Source organism: Sitodiplosis mosellana, unplaced genomic scaffold (assembly GCF_009176505.1).
Source record: "Sitodiplosis mosellana isolate CC-2019 unplaced genomic scaffold, AAFC_SMos_1.0 Smas_scaffold_6226, whole genome shotgun sequence".
Taxonomy (NCBI): domain Eukaryota; kingdom Metazoa; phylum Arthropoda; class Insecta; order Diptera; family Cecidomyiidae; genus Sitodiplosis; species Sitodiplosis mosellana.
Window position 1 is genome coordinate 2,191,132 of NW_022601467.1, and position 22,331 is coordinate 2,213,462.

At 35.5% G+C, this 22,331-nt stretch overlaps 4 protein-coding genes across 4 annotated transcripts; 3 read left to right on the forward strand and 1 right to left on the reverse strand.

Annotated features, from left to right (window-relative positions):
• Positions 1-2,119: 2,119 nt before the first annotated feature.
• Positions 2,120-13,005, reverse strand: LOC129578511 (lateral signaling target protein 2 homolog). Its single transcript, XM_055467223.1, has 5 exons — positions 11,728-13,005; positions 6,268-6,408; positions 3,991-6,125; positions 3,175-3,917; positions 2,120-3,086 (listed from the first exon to the last, which is right to left on the reverse strand). The coding sequence occupies exons 1-5, from the start codon at positions 11,761-11,763 to the stop codon at positions 2,899-2,901; spliced, it is 3,243 nt and encodes a 1,080-aa protein (XP_055323198.1). The 5' UTR covers positions 11,764-13,005; the 3' UTR covers positions 2,120-2,898.
• Positions 13,006-15,401: 2,396 nt separating this feature from the next.
• Positions 15,402-16,677, forward strand: LOC129578512 (protein G12). Its single transcript, XM_055467224.1, has 3 exons — positions 15,402-16,160; positions 16,244-16,419; positions 16,500-16,677. Exons 1-3 carry the CDS (start codon positions 15,578-15,580, stop codon positions 16,605-16,607), a joined length of 867 nt encoding a protein of 288 aa, XP_055323199.1. The 5' UTR covers positions 15,402-15,577; the 3' UTR covers positions 16,608-16,677.
• A 1,324-nt stretch (positions 16,678-18,001) lies between these two features.
• On the forward strand, positions 18,002-19,117 carry LOC129578513 (chymotrypsin-2-like). Its single transcript, XM_055467225.1, has 3 exons — positions 18,002-18,511; positions 18,572-18,752; positions 18,823-19,117. The coding sequence occupies exons 1-3, from the start codon at positions 18,023-18,025 to the stop codon at positions 18,987-18,989; spliced, it is 837 nt and encodes a 278-aa protein (XP_055323200.1). The 5' UTR covers positions 18,002-18,022; the 3' UTR covers positions 18,990-19,117.
• A 123-nt stretch (positions 19,118-19,240) lies between these two features.
• LOC129578514 (chymotrypsin-2-like) lies at positions 19,241-21,952 on the forward strand. Its single transcript, XM_055467226.1, has 3 exons — positions 19,241-21,120; positions 21,202-21,382; positions 21,455-21,952. Exons 1-3 carry the CDS (start codon positions 20,632-20,634, stop codon positions 21,619-21,621), a joined length of 837 nt encoding a protein of 278 aa, XP_055323201.1. The 5' UTR covers positions 19,241-20,631; the 3' UTR covers positions 21,622-21,952.
• Positions 21,953-22,331: the final 379 nt, after the last annotated feature.

Consider the following 22,331-nt stretch of genomic DNA (forward strand, 5'->3'; position numbering starts at 1 on the left):
GACGAAAGCGAACACAAAACAGCTGATATCAATTTTAACAAATCATTTCGGAGCGATTTGGATTTGTTTCTTTTGCATTCTTCCAACTAATTTCAGAATCGCTCCGTAATGATTTGTTAAAATTGATATCAGCTGTTTTGTGTTCGCTTTCGTCACGAGGAATTACTTCGAAAGAAGTTTTTTTAATTTGATTTGTATATTTTAAACAAATGGGATACCATATAATTGTATGCTTAGGTCGATTTCATTTTTTCTTCTAAGGTGGAGGTATTCCAAAGAATTCATTCGACGTAATTTGTATTTCGGAAAAGTGAATGTCTTTCAGATTGAAGAAAACAAGTTCTTGAGAGCTATTTGGTATTCTAGGGGATTCACGCCAAATTTTATTTAGCAAAATCTATTTGTATTATTTAAATCATGTAAAATTCACGCTAGATTTCAAATATTTTGTATTATTTCCCGAATGCGTTGTTATTGTTCATATTCACCTTGAACAATATGTTCTGGAAGTGGGTTTTGGTGGATCCTCAGGATCGTTCAAAACTGCTCCCGGTTCTGGAAGTGGGTTTTGGTGGATCTTCAGGATGGATCAGACTGGGTTTGACAATGCCCTGGTCCATCCTGAGGATCCACTTCCAGAACCAGGAGCGGTTTTGAACAATCCTGAGGATCCCCCAAAACCCACTTCCAGAATTTTTGAAGCGATAATGACGTCAACAGATTAGACATGGTTCTGCTGACAGTCGGTTTATTGAACAAAATTGAGCAAAATTGAAATTATGCATACATATCTGTTTAACATGTTAAAACATAAACAAATTCATATTATTTGTTCATATTTTAAATATGGAAATTGGCGTGAGTCCCCTAGTTGGTATTATTTCACTTCACAGGAAACTATATTTTTTTCGCACTAAAAAAAACCAGACCCCACATTTCTTATAGTGCTGAAAAATATGGATTTGAGGAAATACGAAACAATTTATTTCTCTTACTAGCTTGGTATCACTATTTTAGTTACCCGTGAAATTTTTTATCTTTTATAGTTAAATAAAAAAAAATCAATTCTTCAACTGACTGAATAATAAACGATCTCACGTTTAATAAAGTATGTTTCTGGTGTTTCATTGTTCAGGGAAATTCATTCTTTAGAAATTCAAGTCGGTTGATTAATTTCCCAGTGTAAATCTTAATTAAGAAAGTCACACATTCCATCAATGAGAGCGGATATTTTCCTTATCATGCGATTAAAACCAATCGTATGACAGATCAAATTTGTTGTTGAAAATTAAAAACAGTTTCCTCTCAAAATGAAAAAAAAAAATTCTTCCGACCAAATAATTTATGCACAGTTTCCCTCAAGTAAAAATAGAAACGGAAATAGAATAAAACCACGAAGAATTTGTACATAAATGTGGTTGTTGATCCATGATTTTATAGATGACTGCATGAGATCGGTTGGATTTAACGCAACCCATCATTACTTCTCTATTGGAATTGATATAGCAAAATGTTCCTGTTAATTCAAGGTAAGAAGAAAGAAAACGGAAGTAGACGAATATTTTGTTGAAAAATTCAACAACATCTTCTTTGTGGAAATCAAAAACCTCTTCGTTGTCAAAACAGTTGATTGTCAATCGAAATAGTAAAAACATTTAAAATTGAAAATTGATGCAAAAATATTTAAATTTCCATTAAAATCATATGATCCAAACAAAGTATACATATTTTGTTGAACCAGTTTTATTTTTGAAATTGAAAATCAGTCCAGCAACTCCTTTCGAAATAAATCACCCAACGGATTTTTTCCGAGTTAATGTCTTACGTTTGGTGGAAGAAAATCAGTTGAAATGAATTGAAAAGACAAAGAAAAGAAAACATCTATTGGAATGAGTAGATTAATTTTGTTGATCAAGAAATATAGAAATTTGGTCTTTCTTCAAGAAAAAAAATTATAATTTGGAAATTGTCAAGTTCGAAAGCTAAAAATGTTTTGGGAAATATTTTCAATTCGAATATCATGTTTAGTATGAATTGTTGCAATTTTTCAAATAAAATCGAATTTGTTCAGCCGAAAATTTTTTTATATCACCTAATATAAAAACAAATACACAAAGTCTTTTCAAGAATGTTCAATATATGGATGTATTAAAAAAAATATATATTCATTCGTCTTTAAATTTGGCTGGTGTTTTTTTTTCTTCTTCTTATTCTCGATTTATTTCGAGATTTTTGTTAAACATTTTCCTCTTCTTCGAATGATTGGAGGGAGAAAATTTTGTTATTTTTTTGTATGTTTGTTAAACCACTCGAAACATCATCATATTACACTAAGACTTGTAACAAAAAATAATGAAATAATTTTGTTTTTTTGATAGAAACAGAAAAAGAAAATGGTAAATTTACTACGTGTCATTTACTTAATTCAATTTATTTGCTGATTCAAGTCTCTGCTTTTAATTGAATCAAGGAATTCATTCATTGCAGTTTCCGCTTTTTATTTCTTTTTTCTATTCAACTTAATTTATTATTATATTTGCGCTATTTCATATATCTGTCGATTCGTTATTCTCGATCTATCGTTTCAGTATACACCTCGAAAACAAAAGTATAACAACCAAAAAGAAAACAAAATCTAGACATTATTTATACATATATAAAAAATAATAATAATAATGTGAATATTACAATTGCATGTGTAAATAATTTGTTTTAAAAAAGTAATAATAAAATTTGTATCACGGTTACTTTAATTTGCAACTCTTCCCACGAATATTTTACACCAAAAATCCATCGAATTTCGATAAGCTGTTCTCAAAGGGTCGGGCAATTTAAAACGGGTGGAGGAAAAATAAATCAAAAATACAGGTGGAAATCATTGAGGTGATTTCATAGGTGTTACGTATGTGCTGAAGTTCCGGTAATGTTCATCGAAAAACAATTTCGACACACTCGCACTGCCTTATTCAAGCCGAATTTTGGTAGTGGCGCTTGTGAATTCGAGCATATCCCACAAAATACGCCTCCGCAACATCGGCAATGATGACGTCGTCGAAATGTTGTGAACGTTTGCGAACATGACATGCCTAAAATTTGAAGTGTCAAAAATGCATTTTTATCAATTCAATGGAATCACACAGTTCCTTCAAACACAGTCAATGATGTGATACTCACATTGGGCGGCTTCTTCGTCGGGAATCCAACGCGGTGGCGTTTCAGTGATTTGTTGCTGAGGTTGCGGATCGTTTCGATTGAGTCGACTGTTCGTCGTTAGGATGATCGTTGTCGTGGTTGTCGCCAAAGTGGACGAATTGTCAACGGATCGCGGCGTTTGATTATTATTCATATTTGCGTTGTTATTTACATTTGCCGTAACTCTTGGCACTGATTGTGGACTGTTATCGTTTGGCTCGCCATGATTACCATTCCGTTCCACGCACTGAATTTGATGCGTTGTATTTACAACCAGCGACACGGGCCGTGCATTTGCTTCATCGCCCAAACTTTGGCTGCGTTCAACATTTACGCGGCTGTGTGTAATTCGAATTTCGGTTTCTAGGCTGGCGCTTCGTTCTTGATGATCCGAACCGGGTGGCAATGGGTGGACAATTGATTGTTCAAACACTGAATCGGTTTCTGGGTTTGCTTCTTCAGCCGAGTAAATACTTTGATTCGAGCCACCATCATTTTCATGTATCACGTCATTTTCGCTAGCACGAAATTCAAACAAGTCGCTGGTCGAATCCTTCGATTTGCCACCAATATCAATTTCAATATCTTCCACCGGTGGCGGTGAAACATTCATTAAGAAGACGCTACGTAAAATTTGCCGTAAATCCGATGCGAAATTCGTTTGTAATTGGTCAGCAACGCCGGCAATACACACAAACAGACGATGCAACAGATTTTCTGTGCTCCTGAAATAAAATGTAATGGCACAAGAGTGAGTATAATTCGAAATTAATTCAGAAAAACTTAAAATATTCTTACTTGAATTTCATGCGGCCGGAGCTGTGCCAAATATCTTGTTGATCACCTTCCGAGTAAATACAGGATGTGGATGATATGGAAACTTTTTCTTCGGTATTCCGAGCTGATCGGTGTCTCGATGATCGACGTCGTGAGCCACTAGTGCCACTTTTTGAGCTACTTGAATGGGTGGCATTGGTTTTTGGACATGATTTTCGTTCGTATCGCTCGCGCCGGCTGTGCTGTGAGTGGGAATGGTGTCGTTGGGACGAGTGCATTCTTGAAGGGTGTCGCGGTGGCATTGGAAGACTAACAGACATGTCATCATATTGTTCGGCATGCTCTTGTGTATGGTAGTATGTTGGGGTTGCATAGTTTTGGTAAAGCGTATTTGGATTATAAATTTCAGACGTATTGGTTGCACTACTATCGTTTGCATACACGCCAAATGGACTTTCTATCCTCGGCTGTGATCTCGACGGTATACTATTTGATATCATTACTTCATTCGTCGTCGTCGTTGTCGACGGTGGCGAATCTACTAATTTACTCATTTCTGAGTCGGGTGTATGGTCTAAGCTTGTATTTTCGGCCGTGCCAATACCTGAATCACCACCATTGTGCGCATGTTTCTTTGCGATGCGGCTCATGTCGCTAGCCACTCCTGGAATCGAGTTGATAGTTTGCATGTGAGTCGGTTCCGTAGATACACACACATTGTCCATCATTGATTGTATTGTTGCCATATCTGTCTCACTGTCCATAGTATCCATGGATGTTGAGCCAACCACATACACCGGATCATCACTCTCGACGACAGTCGACAAATTTTTCTGCGTGTATTCATCGTCACTTGAGATAAAGCTATCAGTCAATGGGGTGTCGGTTGTTTGGAGTAAATTGCCAAAATTTGTGTTTGGTATCAAATAGCCAGATGCGCAATCGGTCGATATCCATTCATTTTTGTGATTTGTCGGTGATTCTGGATCGATATTTGATTCAACCAGCAACGATGTGGACGAGGCTTCGGCCGAAAATGGTGCATTTGACCAAACATTCACCCGATGATTTGGTGCAAGCTCATTTTCGTTGATCATTGTGGTACTGATGTTGTTGCTTCGATTTGATGTAAAGCGTCTATCGAAGTCCGATTCACTACCGCTTGGTATTTCTAGAGTACTGTTACTGCCCGTGCTAGTGCTTTGGCTCGTATTGCTACTCGTTCGGCTAACCGTACTTGTAGTGCTTTCGCTGCTCGTGCTACTCGCACTGCTATTACTACCAATAAATTTTTCCTCGTCATCGGAATCATCACAGTTGAAGTTGGTTATCTCGGTTGTTGTTGTCGGCATCGTCGTCGTTGTTGTCGTCGACATTGCATCGGTTACAGCGTTATCATTCGATTTGGTTTCCTTTGTTGATGTGTAAATGTCTTCGTTTGTGCACAACAACTTTTCCAATTGATACAATTCGTTGGCATTCAGTGTTCGGAGTAGATCGCGAATTTTGATTAATAGCGTACGGAATGGGCGGAACATTTCGGATAGTTGATCAGCTGGCATTGACATATTTAACGGACCTTTATAAATAACCAAGCCCGCAACAATAGCTAATCGCGGAATTGAAAACATCAACGCCGGGTCGTAGTAATCGACTTGCTCTTGTTCCAATAAACCGATACGAAGTGCACGCTGCAGCGACTCGGAAAATAGCACACAAATGAGTTCCTGCATTTCATGTTCCTGTTTCGATTTCACCTGAACCATTGCGCTCACATAGAGCAATTCGAATTCGGCAAATAATCGATCGAAAATCTTTAAGCTTTCGCATAGGGTTTCAGTCACGGCATCGTTCAAATCCAAATTTAATGTTAACGAATTCGGTGTCTTATTACGAAGGCATTGCTCGCGTAATAGGTTTCTTACGTGATCCAAAGACTTGGTAACTGCTTTAGCCAGAGGTCGCATTTGTGCACTCTCCGTTTCACGATTCATAATCGATGAGCCAGCGGCCAGGCATTCAGCACCGAACCACAGTTGACCTGCCAAACTCTCTTGTAATACTTCTTCGGGAAATTTTGCGCGAAACGATCGCGGCGCACGATCTTCACCCAACAATTCGTCCATTATAATATTTGTGATTGCTAGTACTTGGTCCTGGGAGTGAAAGAGAGAGAGAGGTACAATGAAAAATAAAGCATTGGTAATGCGCATTTTGAATAAAATCCCGCTTCGCGTGCAAATATTGTTTCAAGTTAGAAGTTGAAGGTTGAAATAAAATGTTGATTTTTTTTTTTACCTGGCCTTGTCTCAGTCTCCCGACCAATCGCGAGCATCTTTCTGGTTCCGCTCTACCATCAAAACTATCTAATTCACTAGCCACGGCAGTTAAGGCTTTGTCCGCATAATAAAATCTGGCCAAAATGGATTTATCATCCGCCTGAAACCAACAACAAAAAACATACAATAAGTATTAAGTCCATCGAAAACAACGGTTTTTTTTTTGCTGTAAATCTGAATATAAATAGTGATATGCAATCAGACGGTACCAATTAACCGCCGTTGTAGTGTGTGTTTTTTTTTGGCAAACATATCGAATTTCTCTTTTACTTTCATTATTTAGCTCGTTAACACGCATCATTGCGACTCATTCAATTTCACTTTCAGGTTTCGTTTCGTATTATTTTTTTTCTTCATATTCATCATACACACTAAAGTGAAATACTTCCGCCACAAACGAGTATTCCTGGTTGTGTATACATCAAGACGATACGATTGCTTATATTGGCGGCGAAGAGATACGGCGCAAATGTGCTCGTGCTCAATGTAAATAGTGTGATTCTCTACTTTCTACACCTTTCTTTCTATCAAACGATCGAATGTGAGACGTGCGGTATGCAAAACGGGGAAATAAAAGCGTTGCTCAAAAAGAACACAAGCATTCTGCAATGCTAACGAGAAAGAAAGAAATAAATAAACACACACACAAAATGATCGCAACGCTACAATTTCTTTCATTAAAAATACAGCGTACACAGCATGTACTACGGTGAACTTCATGTGACATGTTCTTTTTGAACGTAATTGTGCCAGAAATATTGCCGCTTTACACTGACCTTAATATCTTTCAGAGAAACATAAACTCTAACAAAGATTGCCAACAAAACGCCCAAAAATGACAACAACAAAAAATGGGTTAACATTTCTTGGATCATTTTTCCATTTAATTTCATTCGCAATTTTGAAAATTGAGACTCTCGGTGTGTCTGTGTGTGTTTGTAAGTGAGAACAAAGCGAAACAAACAAAGCATTCAAAATCATTGAAACGACGGAAAATGAGATCGGTAAAGCAAAAATAATGGTGTCAACGTGTAAATAAAAAGAAAAAAAAATGCAAACAAACCCCAACGATTGAATCTCAACGGTTATTATTTGTCATAAACGCGACAAGGGTCGTGCCATTAAAATATGCATTTTGAAAACACGTTTCTCTCGTGTTCTTTTTTATCGAACACAAAATAATCAACATGTTTACTATATATATTTGATATTTAGTAGCTATCAAATACGTCAATGTGAATCAGTTTTTTGTCAGTGAATGCTCAACGCTCAACTCTCTTTGTCAGTTTCTGTATGCATTATGTGTTGTTTTCGATTCTTGACATCTTTATTGTTTGACTGTACAACGCTGGCGTATCGAACGAAAAGATGTGGTTGTTGTTTCATTATTATTTCTTTTTTTTTGATATAGTATATTATGATTTGCATTGAGATGTATTTGTGATAGTTCAGATGGCTTAGTGAAATTATCTCCAAAATAAGAGCTTAATTTATTCGGAAATCGTTGTGGGACATTTAGCGGTGACGCGCCGTCATTACTCACACAAACCAATTCCATGAGTGTGGGCTTCATTTTTATAGCATTGGTGTGACGCGAGAAAACTAAACGACCTTGCTTGCAACTACAAAATAAATACAATGGCATCAACGGCGACGACAATAACGACAGTATAAAAACACAGCTCCAATATATCCAATCATGAATAATGCGTATTATGGAAATTCGAAAGATAATGAGATTTTGTGCTCAACGAGAGAATGCGAAACATATCAAGTAAAATGCTTCATATGAAATAGCTGTTTCACTTTTCATAAATGCGTTCCAAGTCGGTCTAAAACAAAAACACACTGAACATGTTCGAAATTGTCTGTTGCATACATTGTGTTTAAAAATAAGAATAGATAAATATTTTGCGTGCGATAAAAGAAAAGATAAATACATTCGTTCTGATATTCGAGTAATTAAGGTGGACAATGGTGGAGGGGGGGGGGGAATTGAATTATTCTACAAAAATTCAAATGCCATAAAGTAATCCTGCGGGATTTCCATACGTTAGGAGAGATTAGAGGAAATAAAATGAATCGTATGTGCACTTCACAGGAAATGCAACTTAATCACTGACAATGATCATTCAAATGATTAATTTGTGTTCAATGGAATTTAAAGCGAAGCCATAAAAACTATCATTACATTCAGCATTTCGCCCATTAGAGCAATGTCATGGAAATGTTTTTGTCATGCGCCAGCTAAATTTCTACCATATCGTATCAACCAATTTCGAAAGCCCCATATCAATCATTCTCGAGGGAATCCTTTGCTTTGAAAACATTCAGCCGGCCTTTGACTTGGCAGTGTTTGAGTTTCTTATCAGCTTAATGTGTGATCATGAATATTGTTTGCCTTATATTTTCTTTGAATTTAAATCTTTCTAGAGGTTTTCTATTGTTGATAAATAGTAAATCATATTCAATTCCATTAAATCCCACTGAAGTAATATACAATTTCAATTAACAACATTCAATGAGATATATTTTATTGTTATACAATATCATTTCCCAATTGTAACGCACAAAAACGTATATTGCACATTCAGACAGTTGCGTTGATCGTATCCAAATGTCATTGTTATGCTTGGAGCATATCGCAACGTAATCGAGTCGTAACGGATTTTTTTTGTTCACAAAATCAATTCGATTGCAATAATTGCTGCACGCCACTCGCATACCACAAATCAAAATCAATTTTCTCTTGAATGCAAAAATCCGAGGAAATGAATGTAAATTTAAGTGAACTCTCGCTCAAAATCTCATCAAGAATGAAACAATTGAATGCATTTTTTTTTTACATCTGTATGCTTTGAAAGAATTCGCTCCGAAAATTAATAGATTCCGTTGATTATTATTTTTTTTCAACAAATTTCCATTGTACGCTTATATCAGAAGGTTGAGCAATTACTTGTTAGCTATTAATCGGTATTTTTGTTTCTTGGTCTTGCTTTTATCTACGTTTCTTGTTCGCTACACTTGTTATTTTAGTTGTTGACACACTCAAATGAGTTTTCAGATCAAAAGTGAAACAGTGGAACATTCTCTAGATGCTATGACATACTCGAATAATAAGACGGCGGCTTCGCTTGCTGAACACAATTCCGAAAAAGAAAAAAATCGGTGTTTACTTGTGAAAATGGAACGAATGCTTAAAGCCGCTGACTCTAAGCGGAAACAACGAATGATGTCGATTTCGCATACAACTGAACACAGTAAAAATAATGAAAAAAAAACTCGAATAGTTTCGTCTGATTTTGTTGTTAATAGAGTTATGGATAGTTGTTTGACGGCAGATTGGCCTGCGAATGGAATGAAAACTTTTCCAAATGATTGCCAGACTGAAAACAAAATTGAAGATAAAAAAAATAACAACGCAAAATACAAAGCCAAAAAAAAACGTGGTATAAAATGAAACAAACCACACTGGATCTGTTTGTTGAGAGCGCTACGTAATACTCATTATTTTGATTGGAAAATGTGTGCGAATTATGCGATTGTGGTTGCGATTGTTACAGGTGTTATATGATGCTTTGGAATTAACTCGCTTTGGCTGAACGTGTTTTTTTTTTCTACTGTGTATTTTCAATTGAGATATTTCGATATCGCCTATTCTCGTTACTGTTCAAAGTCACGACCGTTTTTTTTCTCGCTGCTTTCATTATGAGAATATAACGATTTTATTTATTATACGTGCTTTTGCACAATTTGCCTCCAGAGGTGCTCAGCAATATGAAGCCGTTCCGTCATAATCATCGATGTCGATGTTAGCCAGCGCCGTTGTTGCCATTGTCATCGCCGTACATTGAAATTGATCACCTTTTATTTGAACCCGTGGCGCAAAACACTGCTAAAAATTAAAATCGACGGTCGCATTTGCATCAGAACATCCACGCAGACATGTGATCTATTTTATAGAATTTGGCCGAGTAATTTTGGTTACATTTATATGAAGTGATTCGTGGAAATATTTACAACATTCAAATATAAATATCCGCTGTTATTTGTGACCTATCAAAATGATGTTTTCTGATGGAGTGTGAATGAATGAATTAATTCAACAATCAATTCCGATCCGTGAATTGTAATCGTGAATGATTTTGTCTGTATTCTTCAAATTACCAAATCTATAATTAGTTCCAAAGGAACCGCTGGACTGGAAGACTTCGCTTACAGCTTACTGAATAGCAAACCAGGTAGCAACCGGAATTTGCCGAATTTCAAAATGTATTAACTGATTCATGGTCATAGTATCCACCGATTTTGCAATCAGCCGATTTTCGAATCACAAAATTTCAGCTCAACAAGTGATCTATTCAATTCGATTTTAATTTCGTTAGTTAAATTGAGTTTTAATGCTCGGATAAAAGCAGGAGTATCTAACCCCACACGAAACAGAAACAAAGCACATTCAACCGTAATTCTTCCAATTTTTCCACGCAACGTATTTGCTCAATGTAATGATTCATCATTTCCAAACACACACACACACACAATACAATACCATCATGCATTTTTATTAGTAACATGAGTATTTCTTTTTCGCGTTCATTCGGTGTGTCATTTGTACCACTTCGCTGTTGGATTGGATATTATTATTTCTCTTCGTTTTTTTTTGTGAGTTCATCATCACAATCATTTGATTTGTGTATATTAACAAAAAAAAATTTCTCTCTGTATTCTTGATATAATATCGTCGTTTGATCGTATTTCGGTGCATTGTTTTTTTTTAATCGTGTTTATCGCCAGTCCAGTCATATTTTGATCGTCTGAACTCATGGTGAACATTTTAAAATGGCTTATAAGCGAGTACCCGTTCCATGCCAAACACAAACAAATCTATGTCACATATGTTGAACTCATCGAGTTGTAAGTGTTTTCGCAAACATTGACAGCGGATACGATAAAAATGTTGCCCCGTATGGACACTGACATCACACAGCAACTCTCGCTTATACATATGCACAAAACACATACACATGCACACACGCAGCAAGGCGATGACACAATAGCTTTTCTTTTTACGTTCGAATTGTCGAATGACGTTGTTTTTATGCACGCATTAAAATGAAAACAACAACAAAAAATACTGCTTCAAACATACATTTGACAAGACAATGTCTTGGGCCACTTGAACGACAGAGTAGAACGGTCCGAATATTCCGTACAATGAAAAAAAAAAAACACACAACAAACTCGAATAACGTTGGGAATCAATACTTGATCATGATTGTGTTAACCAATTTTTTTTCACATACTTTTGCTCTTCTTTTAGTTGAATATCATTTTCTTTATTCGCCACACTCGTTCATTCGAAGAAGAAGATAAAAAAAACCGTATGTGTATTGCTAAAAATGTTGTTATAGTTATTTACCTTGGGTTTATTCCACCATTTCCTAAATGTATCCATTTTTTTTTTATGTTACTTTGTATTCTATTTGTTTGACTGCAGTTTTCTTTTCTATTGTCTATTGCTGGACAATGGTTTACTGATTTGTTTCTCAGTCACTGTACAGATTCCAAGTATTAAACTGTTCCACTTTGTTTGTCTCGCCACTTTGCGCTCACTTTTTTCCATTGAAAATTTATCGTCGAATATTCACTTCATATCATTCATATTCGGTTCAATGGCAATGCATTCATCATCATTCCGCATCGAAATTGATGTAGAATTTCCAATAATTTAATCGCGATATTTGGGCACACACACACACTCACTCACACTTCACAAAATAATACCAATGAAAAAAAGTTGCGAAACAACAACAACCGAAAAAAAATATAGAAGTAAAAATTTCCGCTTTTAAAATGATAAAAACCTCGAATTTCTTGCTCGCTGACTTGTTTGCATCATTTCTTGTTTCACTGTTTATCTTTTTGGTCGTCTAAGCGAATCAAACGTGTGTGTACACACATTCAATTGTTGGGTGAAACATTGAGAAAGAGGAAATACACGCACTCAAGTCCAAAATCGATGTCGGATTGATTAATATGTAAATAAATAAACAAAAAGTGGTACGTCTGTTTAAAGGCACGAACAACAATTTTGTATTTTCTTTTTTCTTTGCACGAACACAAATTACAAATATTTAATTCGCTGGAAACTCTTTTGCAATTAAAACGGTGTGAAATGGAAAAGTGTTTAGTTTTTGTTTGCAACTTTTCGGGCGATTGAATATGTTTCTCTCTGTCTTTCTCTCTCTCTCTCTATTTTACTGTATCGTTCGTAGCAGTACAGACACACCGGAATTGACACATAAAAATTTCGATTGTCCGTTCTCTCACACTCTCCAGGCAATAATAATCAGAGAGGGTTCCCACTACAATTGCCGTACAATTTTTTTTTCTTTCTTCTTATTTTCCCGATATTCACTTTAATGCAATCACACAATCGAAATTTGTGTTTCGTCTCTTGCTTCTTTTTAACTAAATATCAAAATAACAAAAAAATAAATTGATTATGCGACTGTAATACTTCTTCTTGTGTTATTTGATTAATACATTTTTATTGACTGCTCGCAACTTGCACAGATTTCACAATGGTTTCTGCACAACTACATCGTGTAATTTTCATTTTTGATGTTTTCGTATTCCATTTTATGCGAGTCAATTGTTTGTGGTGGTGTACTAATGTGTGTACGTACTTCATATTGTCAAAAATGTTAAGTACACGACCGTACTTTGAGTCATGTTTTTTTTTCTTTATGTCTTTCCTTTTTTCTTTTGTTTGTACTAAAATACTCAAGCATACTCTACGATTTTTAGAAAACAATGTTTCGGTTTTCACTTGTTTTTGTTTTGAATTTCAAGAACAACATACGAGAACTGTCAATATCGAGAAAAAATTATTATTCTTTGCTTTGGCTATATGATCCAATAAATGCATTGAAAGTTGAAAAATAACTTAAATGTACTGAATAAATCATTGGCAAATTGTTATATGTTCATTGATATTAGAACTTCCAATGTTATATCCATCTTTTATGTTTTTAGCTAAACAATTGAATTTAAACGGAAACTTTGGTGTTTAGTCCACATTTGAAAAATTAAAATTTGTATTGACTCATAAACTATTTGATGGCTATAATTTCATGGTGGGTTTTGACTGTTTACAGGTTTACACACTATTTCATTTATCCATTCAAACTGGAAAACCAATATGAACATTCTGATATTAAAGTATTCGTCGATGTCTGAAAATCGCGAGCTAAAGTAATTTACGTCAATGGATACGGTTTGCTAAAAATCTCACAGATGGTGTGGTTATTTCCCTTTAGTCTAAATTCGTTAGGCGGCCGAAAGACTTTGAAGAAATATTACCGACAATCGTCATTGTGTTGCACTGTGAGCAACTATTTACAATTTAATCGTAAGGCATGAGCCGATAATGTGTTTGCAAATATTGTGGAAGTATTATCGATGTTTCCTTTATGGCACGTAGCTCTTAATAATATAAAAATTATCTACGATAGTGATTCGCTACTTATAATGCGATTGACGACCGATTTCAACTATTTTTCCATCTGTATGCATACATGCCGACAAAGGGTTATGCTGTTGAATCAATAATGCTTTTATTCCGACCAATTTTCTTTTAATTTTGAAAATATTCTCGTTACCACTTGTTTGGTCTAGTGATGAACACGTTTTTCGCTGTTCCAACTTTTTCTCGCTCTTGAATGATTTCACGTTTAATTTCACTTTGTCTCCATTTATCGATTTATGCAGCAAACAAAGGTTTACTAAATTGATGCACAAGGCGATTTAGTAAAATTTCGCACATAGTTGCCGTAAATAATTGTGACAATGATCATAAATTTTAATGAAGAAATGAAAACATTTGTTCACCATTTTGCAAGCGCCTATTTGTATGTTCGAAATCTCAATACGTTCAAATATAGGATTATGACGCGTTGTTTGTGAGGAACAATTTTGGTTTCACTGTTGCTCAATTTGCGAAAGTACGAAAACAATATAATTTAGGACATTTTTGTTGTGCGTATTTTTTTCAATGGGTGGAAAAACCCAGTTCGATGAATGGTCAGTATTATACAGTGACCCTTTTGAGTTCACCAGACGTCTAGCTAATTTAATGGATGTACCACCTTGATTCGACACTGTTCAACCGGTGCGGGCAGTTCACAACCATTTCAAAACCAATTTTCGTTTAAATGGTCCTAAATTCAACGCAATGGTAAGAATTCTTCAAAAGAAAACTGGCTACGATTGGTGAAAACTGAGAAGTTTGGTAAAATTTGGGCAATTCTGATTTAAATATCAGTAACAAGAAAAAAGAGTCGATAATCGGTAGAAACTGGTATTGACACCAAACATATTTTGACGCATCTCACATGATAAACAGGAAGCCTTTTTCTGAATATACTGTCTAGTAGTGCGTTCCATTAGGGTGAATAAAATTTACGTGTAAAATTCACACTATGAGCTAATTATTAATAAATTACGATTTGAAGTAAAAGATTTTATTTCAATTACAATTCATCAGCTGATGATAATTGAATTTTTTTGCCAAATCTAATCCAATACAGCACATAAGATATAAAGCTGGCCTCAACATGTTCATATCTCAAAATTTTCTTTAAAAAACTATCTCACGGTATCATCCACTCTAATGTTTTTTTTTTGCGCAACGTGTATATCATCATTCCATTTCATGTTCAAATAGTTTATTTCCAGCACACATTTCATAAATACAGAACAATGACACTTTAAATTATGGGCTAACCAAAGTATTCCGTCCCCAAAAACTTCCTTGAATACAAAACATTCAGATAGATTTTTTTTCCACAATTCATCATTCGATCAGCATGCATCAACGAAAAAAAAGAGAGAAGAGTTGAAACGACATTTCTTGTGGTCTGTCTATGCGTTTGTCGCCTCGCAGATTCAATGAAATTATTCAATAAATTTGATTACTGTGACAATTGATGGAAGCGCAACCGAATAAAGTATTAAATTTAGCGCTATATCAAATTATGTGTTGATGAAACGGTGGCTAAAGTGATAGTATCCGCTGTATAAAACACATATTCATTCATTCGGTGAGAGCTTTAAAGGAGATGCGGTTCGGTCTTAAATCTTGTGATCTTTGTTTTTGTTCAAAAATTGTGTGGGCCACTCGATTTTGTTTTTGGTATTTCATAATTCGAAAAATCACAACGATTTTCACTTAATTTTTTTAGTGTATTTTCCGTGGTGTTAGAACTATGTTAGTGATTATTTTGGCTATAAGTTTGGCATTTTTGAATGTTGCAACAACAACAGCAGCAACCCGGTTGCCTGAAGATATTAGTGAGCAAAGTGGTGATTTCGATTCTGGTCTTAATCCATTGCTCAATGTTGAAATACCGGATTTAAGTGAAAAATCGAATGAAGACGATGTTACAAGAGCCTTTTCAAATCAACAACAACGCCAACGAAGCAAACAGCAACAAAAAACGGCCAACGGTGCACAGCGCCCACTGACAAAAGCCAAACAACGAAAAGCTGATCTAAACGATGATGTTAACGATTTCATCGAACTAGTTCCAAAGGCGGAAATCAAAGCGAAAATTGAGGAATATTATCGCAATGACATGGATGTACAACATGTGTTCGAATGGATGCATGGTAAAGAGTTCCTCGAACTGCGTAAAAACATACTCGAATTGGCTGACGTAAAGGAAACACTTCAGTATTTGAATAAAAATGGTTTGAATGTGAAGAGCTTGATTCGAAAACTAGACCATAGATTGGGCGTATCGAAAATCCGCTCCGCACAATTAGCTTATAGCACGCAAACACAATTTGGTGAGCAATTGGACGAAACACACTTAATTTTAGATGAAACAAATTCAAACGCGTGTTGTGATTCATTTTAAACATTCATTCAGGTACAAACACCACGATTGGTGGACTAAACGGTTTAGTAGAAGATGTTCTTGCCTTGTTACCTCAAGACGAAATATTCATGCTATTTTTCGAGAAATTGGATAGTAGCCCGAAATTTGCCACATTCGTACAAAGTATTGGCGATCCCAGCTTTCATCGTAAATACACAACGCTTTGGGTATGTGAACATCATTTTCCCTCCTCCATTTTCTCTGTACTGAAACTATTTTAAAATGAATTGTTTCCATCATTTTGCAGAAATCAAAGGACTTGCACTCAGCCAGTGCTCAGTTAAAAAAGCACAAAATCGACGTTGTAAAAATTATTCAAATAATTCAGGGTTTCTTCATCTTTGGAACATTTTAAGCTTAAGTACTGAATGGAACTTTACAAAATCTAATAAAAATGGAACGAACATTACACACTCCCTTGTGGTGTTTTTTATGATCTGCAGCGCCAAAAAATACATCTTTTCATCCATTTATGATTGATTTACGCTTTCAATTGAAAGACGTGAAATTGATTCATTCACAACGTAATCAATGCAAGCATAAATAAAGTGAGAGTTCATGACGCAAACTTCTAGGTTATTCGTATTTGTTGTGAAACAGAGTCTCAAATTCAATGAACTGCGAGAGACATTCGACTTCCGAACATCGATAATTATGATTATTCTCTTATTACTCTGCAGAGTAAATTTAATCAAAATAATAACGAAATATTCGCGCCGAATAAATGTTGAACATTCAACTCTATCAATGTTTTCAATCTTCAACATTTTCAAAGTGGTGCGTAACAAAACTTTATTTCTCATCGCAGTAAAATGAATAGATTATTTCATAATTAAACCAAACTTTACTCTTATAAAAGCGACGTATCAAAAAAAACGCAGAATTTCGAAAACTTAATCTAGCACATGTGCCAGAGATGACCTACATGTCGATTATCTTCGCATGTAGAATTAATCTTAAGGTATAATTCCGTTCAATAATTTTTGTGTTCGTTCATAAATTAGCCATAAATCATTGAAACAATTAGGCTTTATTGGAAAAAATGTTAGCGAAAACCTTGTACCACCGTCAAAAACCGTGTACAGTATGATCACGAAAGTCGACTGTTGCGTTTGTTATTGGCAAAACTGTCCATTTTTTCAATTGTTAAAATGAAACTTGGAAATGAATGCAATTATTGTCAATTTGCCATTGTTGAGTGTCACAACGAACGGGAGTTTGATGTGTATCAGTGAATGATGGATTAGATTAAAATAAGTTGATAAAGCAAATAAAACAATGATAACAATTCGACATCTTGGAATGTGTAAAATCCATTGTATTTCCTACATTTTTCTTCATTCGCATTCTTCGCAATAAAAAAAATTCTCGAAATACAGGAAAAAAATAATTCGATCATGCAATTTAGTATATTAAGATGAATCATTTCATTCAAATATTATTTGGTCTTTGAAGTGGTTGGTTTTTTACCGTCGAGTTGATTGGAGTATTTTTTATTTTTATTCATTTATAATCGTGTTGATAACATAATACATTCCAATTACATTTTTCACCAAAAATGCGACTGAGATGCGTGATGAGTATCATTCATTTTAGAAAACGACGTGAAGGTGTTAAATAGCATGATTGATTTAACCTAATAAATATTTCGGCGATAAAATTTATTGTGCGAATCAATGATCAATAGATCGATAATCGTTCGAAGATGAAGATTATTGGGCAGCATAAAAGGCGGTACGGTTTCACCAGAACTTTCATTCAAGAGTTAACATGAAGACGATCAACATATTCTTTCTGGCACTTTGTGTGGGATGTGCCTTGGCTAACGCCAAATTCGATGGATTTGGATTTGATCTGACTCCACGCATCGTTGGAGGTAAAGACGCCAGCGAAGGGCAGTTTCCATACCAAGTATCACTCCGGAGCATGGTCACCAAGAAACACTTCTGCGGTGCCTCCATTTTGAGCAGCCGTTTCTTGTTGTCAGCCGCACATTGCTCACAAGAAATCAATGGAAAACCAAAATATGTGTTCGCTGTTGTGGGAGCGTTGAATCGGGTGTCAGGCGGAGATTCGTACGAACTGGATACGATCACACCACATGAAAAATGGGATAAAAAAACAGTCCTGAACGATATCTCATTGTTGCGCACAGCCAAAGAGATCGTCTTCTCGGACACCATTCAACCAATTGCTTTGCCAACTCAAGACACACCAGGAGAAATTGAAGTCCTTTTGTCTGGATGGGGTTACATTTCGGTAAGTTGATACATTTTCAATTTAATTTCTATATTTAAAATATAATTGTTCATTTCACAGTATTCACCAACCGGGGGGCAATCGACATTGCCAACTCTTCTGCAATTCACTAAACCAAACACTCTTAGCGTCGATGGATGCAAACAAGTGTTCAAGGAAAAGAAACATCCAGCTAACATCAATGAAAGTATTCTTTGCACAATAAATGAAATGGACGTTGGTGCATGCCATGGTGATTCAGGTGAGATGAATATATTTCAATGGATATATCAAGGAAAAAGCATTTTTATCAAATAATTTTGTCTGAGCAGGTGGTCCATTGGTTGACGCATCCAATCCAGAAAATAAAATCTTGGTCGGAGTCGTCTCGTGGGGAATTCCCTGCGGCAAAGGATATCCAGACGCATTCACACGTGTCTACTCATTTCTCGATTGGATCGGAGAACAAATTGCAAAACAAAGCCAAGATTTGGAATGAATCCAGTATTGATTTCAATAGTCAACATTTTTTAATGTTGAACAAATTGTATCATTTTAAAAATGGTTGATATGAGTGTGTTAGGCGATTAATAAAATTATTTTTCAACAAATCGTCTAGAAAAATTACATTTTGGTTTGTATTTAAAAAATAGGCGCAAGATGAAAGACGGAATGCTTGGTTCGACCAAAGGTGGGAAAATGCGTAAAATGAAATATATGATCGCACTTATGATTTCTATCTCCAAGTAATAAGGTCTATTACCAAATCATTAAAATAGTTCACTATCACAAGTGGTTGATACGGATTCTTTGGAAAAATAGCAATGCAATTTTTTCCAAAAAACCATTCAATCGTGAAATGAAGGCGGAAAGCGCAATATTTTTTGGCACTTTGTGCAATGTGTGTCGTCGCCGATTTTCAAGTACAAACTCGTATAATCGTTGTATATCACATACTTGGCGGGAACTATGTCGATCGGAAGAAGGACAGTTTCCGTTTCGCTTCGAAGCCGTCTTCGAAACGAGCACTTCGGCGGTGATGCAATCATAAGCAATCATTCAATTTAACAGCAATAATAGCACTTGCGTCGCATGACAAAATAAGGCACTTCAATTGCATTTCATTGTTGCGCACAGCCGACGAGATTGTCTTCACAAATCAATCTGTGCTTCTCTGCCATAAGAACCAATGTATTTGACGTGACAATGAGTAGCGGTGGCGCCTAAATAGAGTCTGCGGCAAGTTTAGGAACTATCAATACTTCTTGTTGTTGCGAAAATCATGACAACAACAACAAGTATTGATAGTTCTTAAAAATGCCGCAAATTGCTAATACATCTTATTTAGGCGCCACCGCTATCTTGCGCCGGCCAAAAGTATAGGTTGTCACAAATCTCATTCAACCGATCGAACTGCCAACGCATGACTAACCAGATGATGAAAAGATTAAAGTTTTGATTCCATATCTTGATTGGATTGCAAGCAAAATGACAAAACAACACTGAGAATTTGTTGGATGAATTTTCTATCGAGTGTGGAAACATTAGGTTGATAAGATATGTAATATTTGATTATGCCATCAATATGAATTCAACACTTTACAAAAAAATGAATGAAAAAATTATAGAAGATATACTTCCTATACCTTCCCAACTGAGAAATTATTAGTAGTTTCTCTCGTTTAATTTCATATACTACCTATTCCAATATGTATTTTTAGAACAACAAATGTGCATTTCATCCTGGAAGTATAAAAATTGATAATACATGGATAAAATACTATATTTTACGACAAGATATTTTGTTACTACTCCAATAAAACAATTGCCTAATATAATGTTACAAGACGATTTTTTTTTCGTTAGTTAAGTGAAAACGATTTAGATGTGATAGAATAAGTATCAATTGATCAAAGGAAAGTTGCGCAGTTATTTTTTCAAAACCAAATCTAGTTTACGCATGATGAAAAGGTATTTTGGTCAAGTATCGCACATTTTTTTATGAATACTTCCTATGATAAGATTTTTTTTGTGCGAATCAATGATCGATAATCGCTCGAAGATAAAGATAATTTGGAAGCATAAAAGGCGCTACGGTTACACTAGAATTTCCATTCAAGTTTTAAATTTTCACAGTTAACATGAAGACGATCAACGTATTCCTTCTGGCACTTTGTGTGGTGTGCGCTTTGGCTGACGCCGAAATTAATGGATTTGGATTTGATCTCAATCCCCGCATCGTTGGAGGTAAAGACGCCAGCGAAGGACAGTTTCCATACCAAGTATCACTCCGGACCACGCTCAGCAAACAACATTTCTGTGGTGGCTCCATTTTGAGCAGCCGTTTCATATTGACAGCCGCACATTGCTCACAAGATATTAACGGAAATCCAAAGTATGTATATGCCGTGCTTGGAGCTTTGCGTCGACTGTCTGGAGGGGTTATTGTCGAATTAGATAAGATCACACCACATGAAAAATGGAACCCAGCCAAAATCCAGAACGATGTATGCTTGTTGCGTACAGCCGAAGAGATCGTCTTCTCAGACACCATTCAACCAATTGCTTTGCCAACGCAAGACACACCACAAAAAACTGAAGTCCTTCTGTCTGGATGGGGACGTACATCGGTACGTCGATGCATTTTCAATTTTATTTCAATCTTTTCCGTTCATTCTTATATTGAAAATAAAATTGTGAAATTATTACAGTATCCAACGCCATCCGGACAATCGCCATTGCCAGATATTCTGCAATTCACCAAACCGAACACTCTTAGCGTTGATGAATGCAAAAAGCGGTTCAAAGGACACGCAGCTGCTGCTAACATCCATGAAAGTATTCTTTGCACAATAAATGGAAAGAATGTTGGTGCCTGCCATGGTGATTCAGGTGAGATGAATATTTCAATGGCCCTTTTTTGTCAAATCATGAAACTTTTATCAAATAATTTGGTCTGAGTAGGTGGTCCATTGGTTGACGCATCCAATCCAGAAAGCAAAACCTTGGTCGGGATCGTCTCGTGGGGAGTTCCCTGCGGCAAAGGATATCCAGACGCCTTCTCACGTGTCCATTACTTCCTCGATTGGATTAATGACCAAATTGAAAAACAAAGTCAGGATTTTGAATGAATTGGAGTTTGAAAATTATTTTTCAATGTGGTTGTCATTATTGTAAATGTAGTTTCAGTAAAAAAAAAACGATTTAAAAAAAATATTATTCCAAAGTCCAAGAAATTCAATAAGAAGTTAAAATAGAAAGAGAAATACCTTGAATGGAAGATATTTTTGTCAACGAAATAAAGCGACAAATAAATAATAGTCGTCACCGATACAAATTCAACTGTGTGAAAACTAATTGAAAATGGAAAAAGACAGATCTCACAATCTGTCATCAAAATTTAATAAACGAATGATGGCACGAAGCTATGCATCTTCATTCCGAATGTCTAACGTAAGTATATGGGAGAGACGATTGATATATTCTGTAGTATCTGCAGACGATTAGAATAAAATGCCTTTTGATTGACAGAAAATTGTGTTCAGAATTAATTTGCAAAACAATGAATAGAATTCGAAACGAATTTCTTATAGGTAGAGAGCTACTTTTTTTGTATACGGCAGATTTTCGCGAAATTATCAACTTCACACCGCGTTCTATCCGAAATATATCACTTGTTTTATTGTAATTGGGCGAACGTTTCCATGCGAGCTTTTCCATATGTCGACTGGATAACAAGCAAAACCAAGTAAAGAACTTGTATACAAATCCAATAGAAGATGATTGATTTGATTGGTATTTATTATTTCGTGGTTCAAGCCGATTGATAAAAAAAACGATT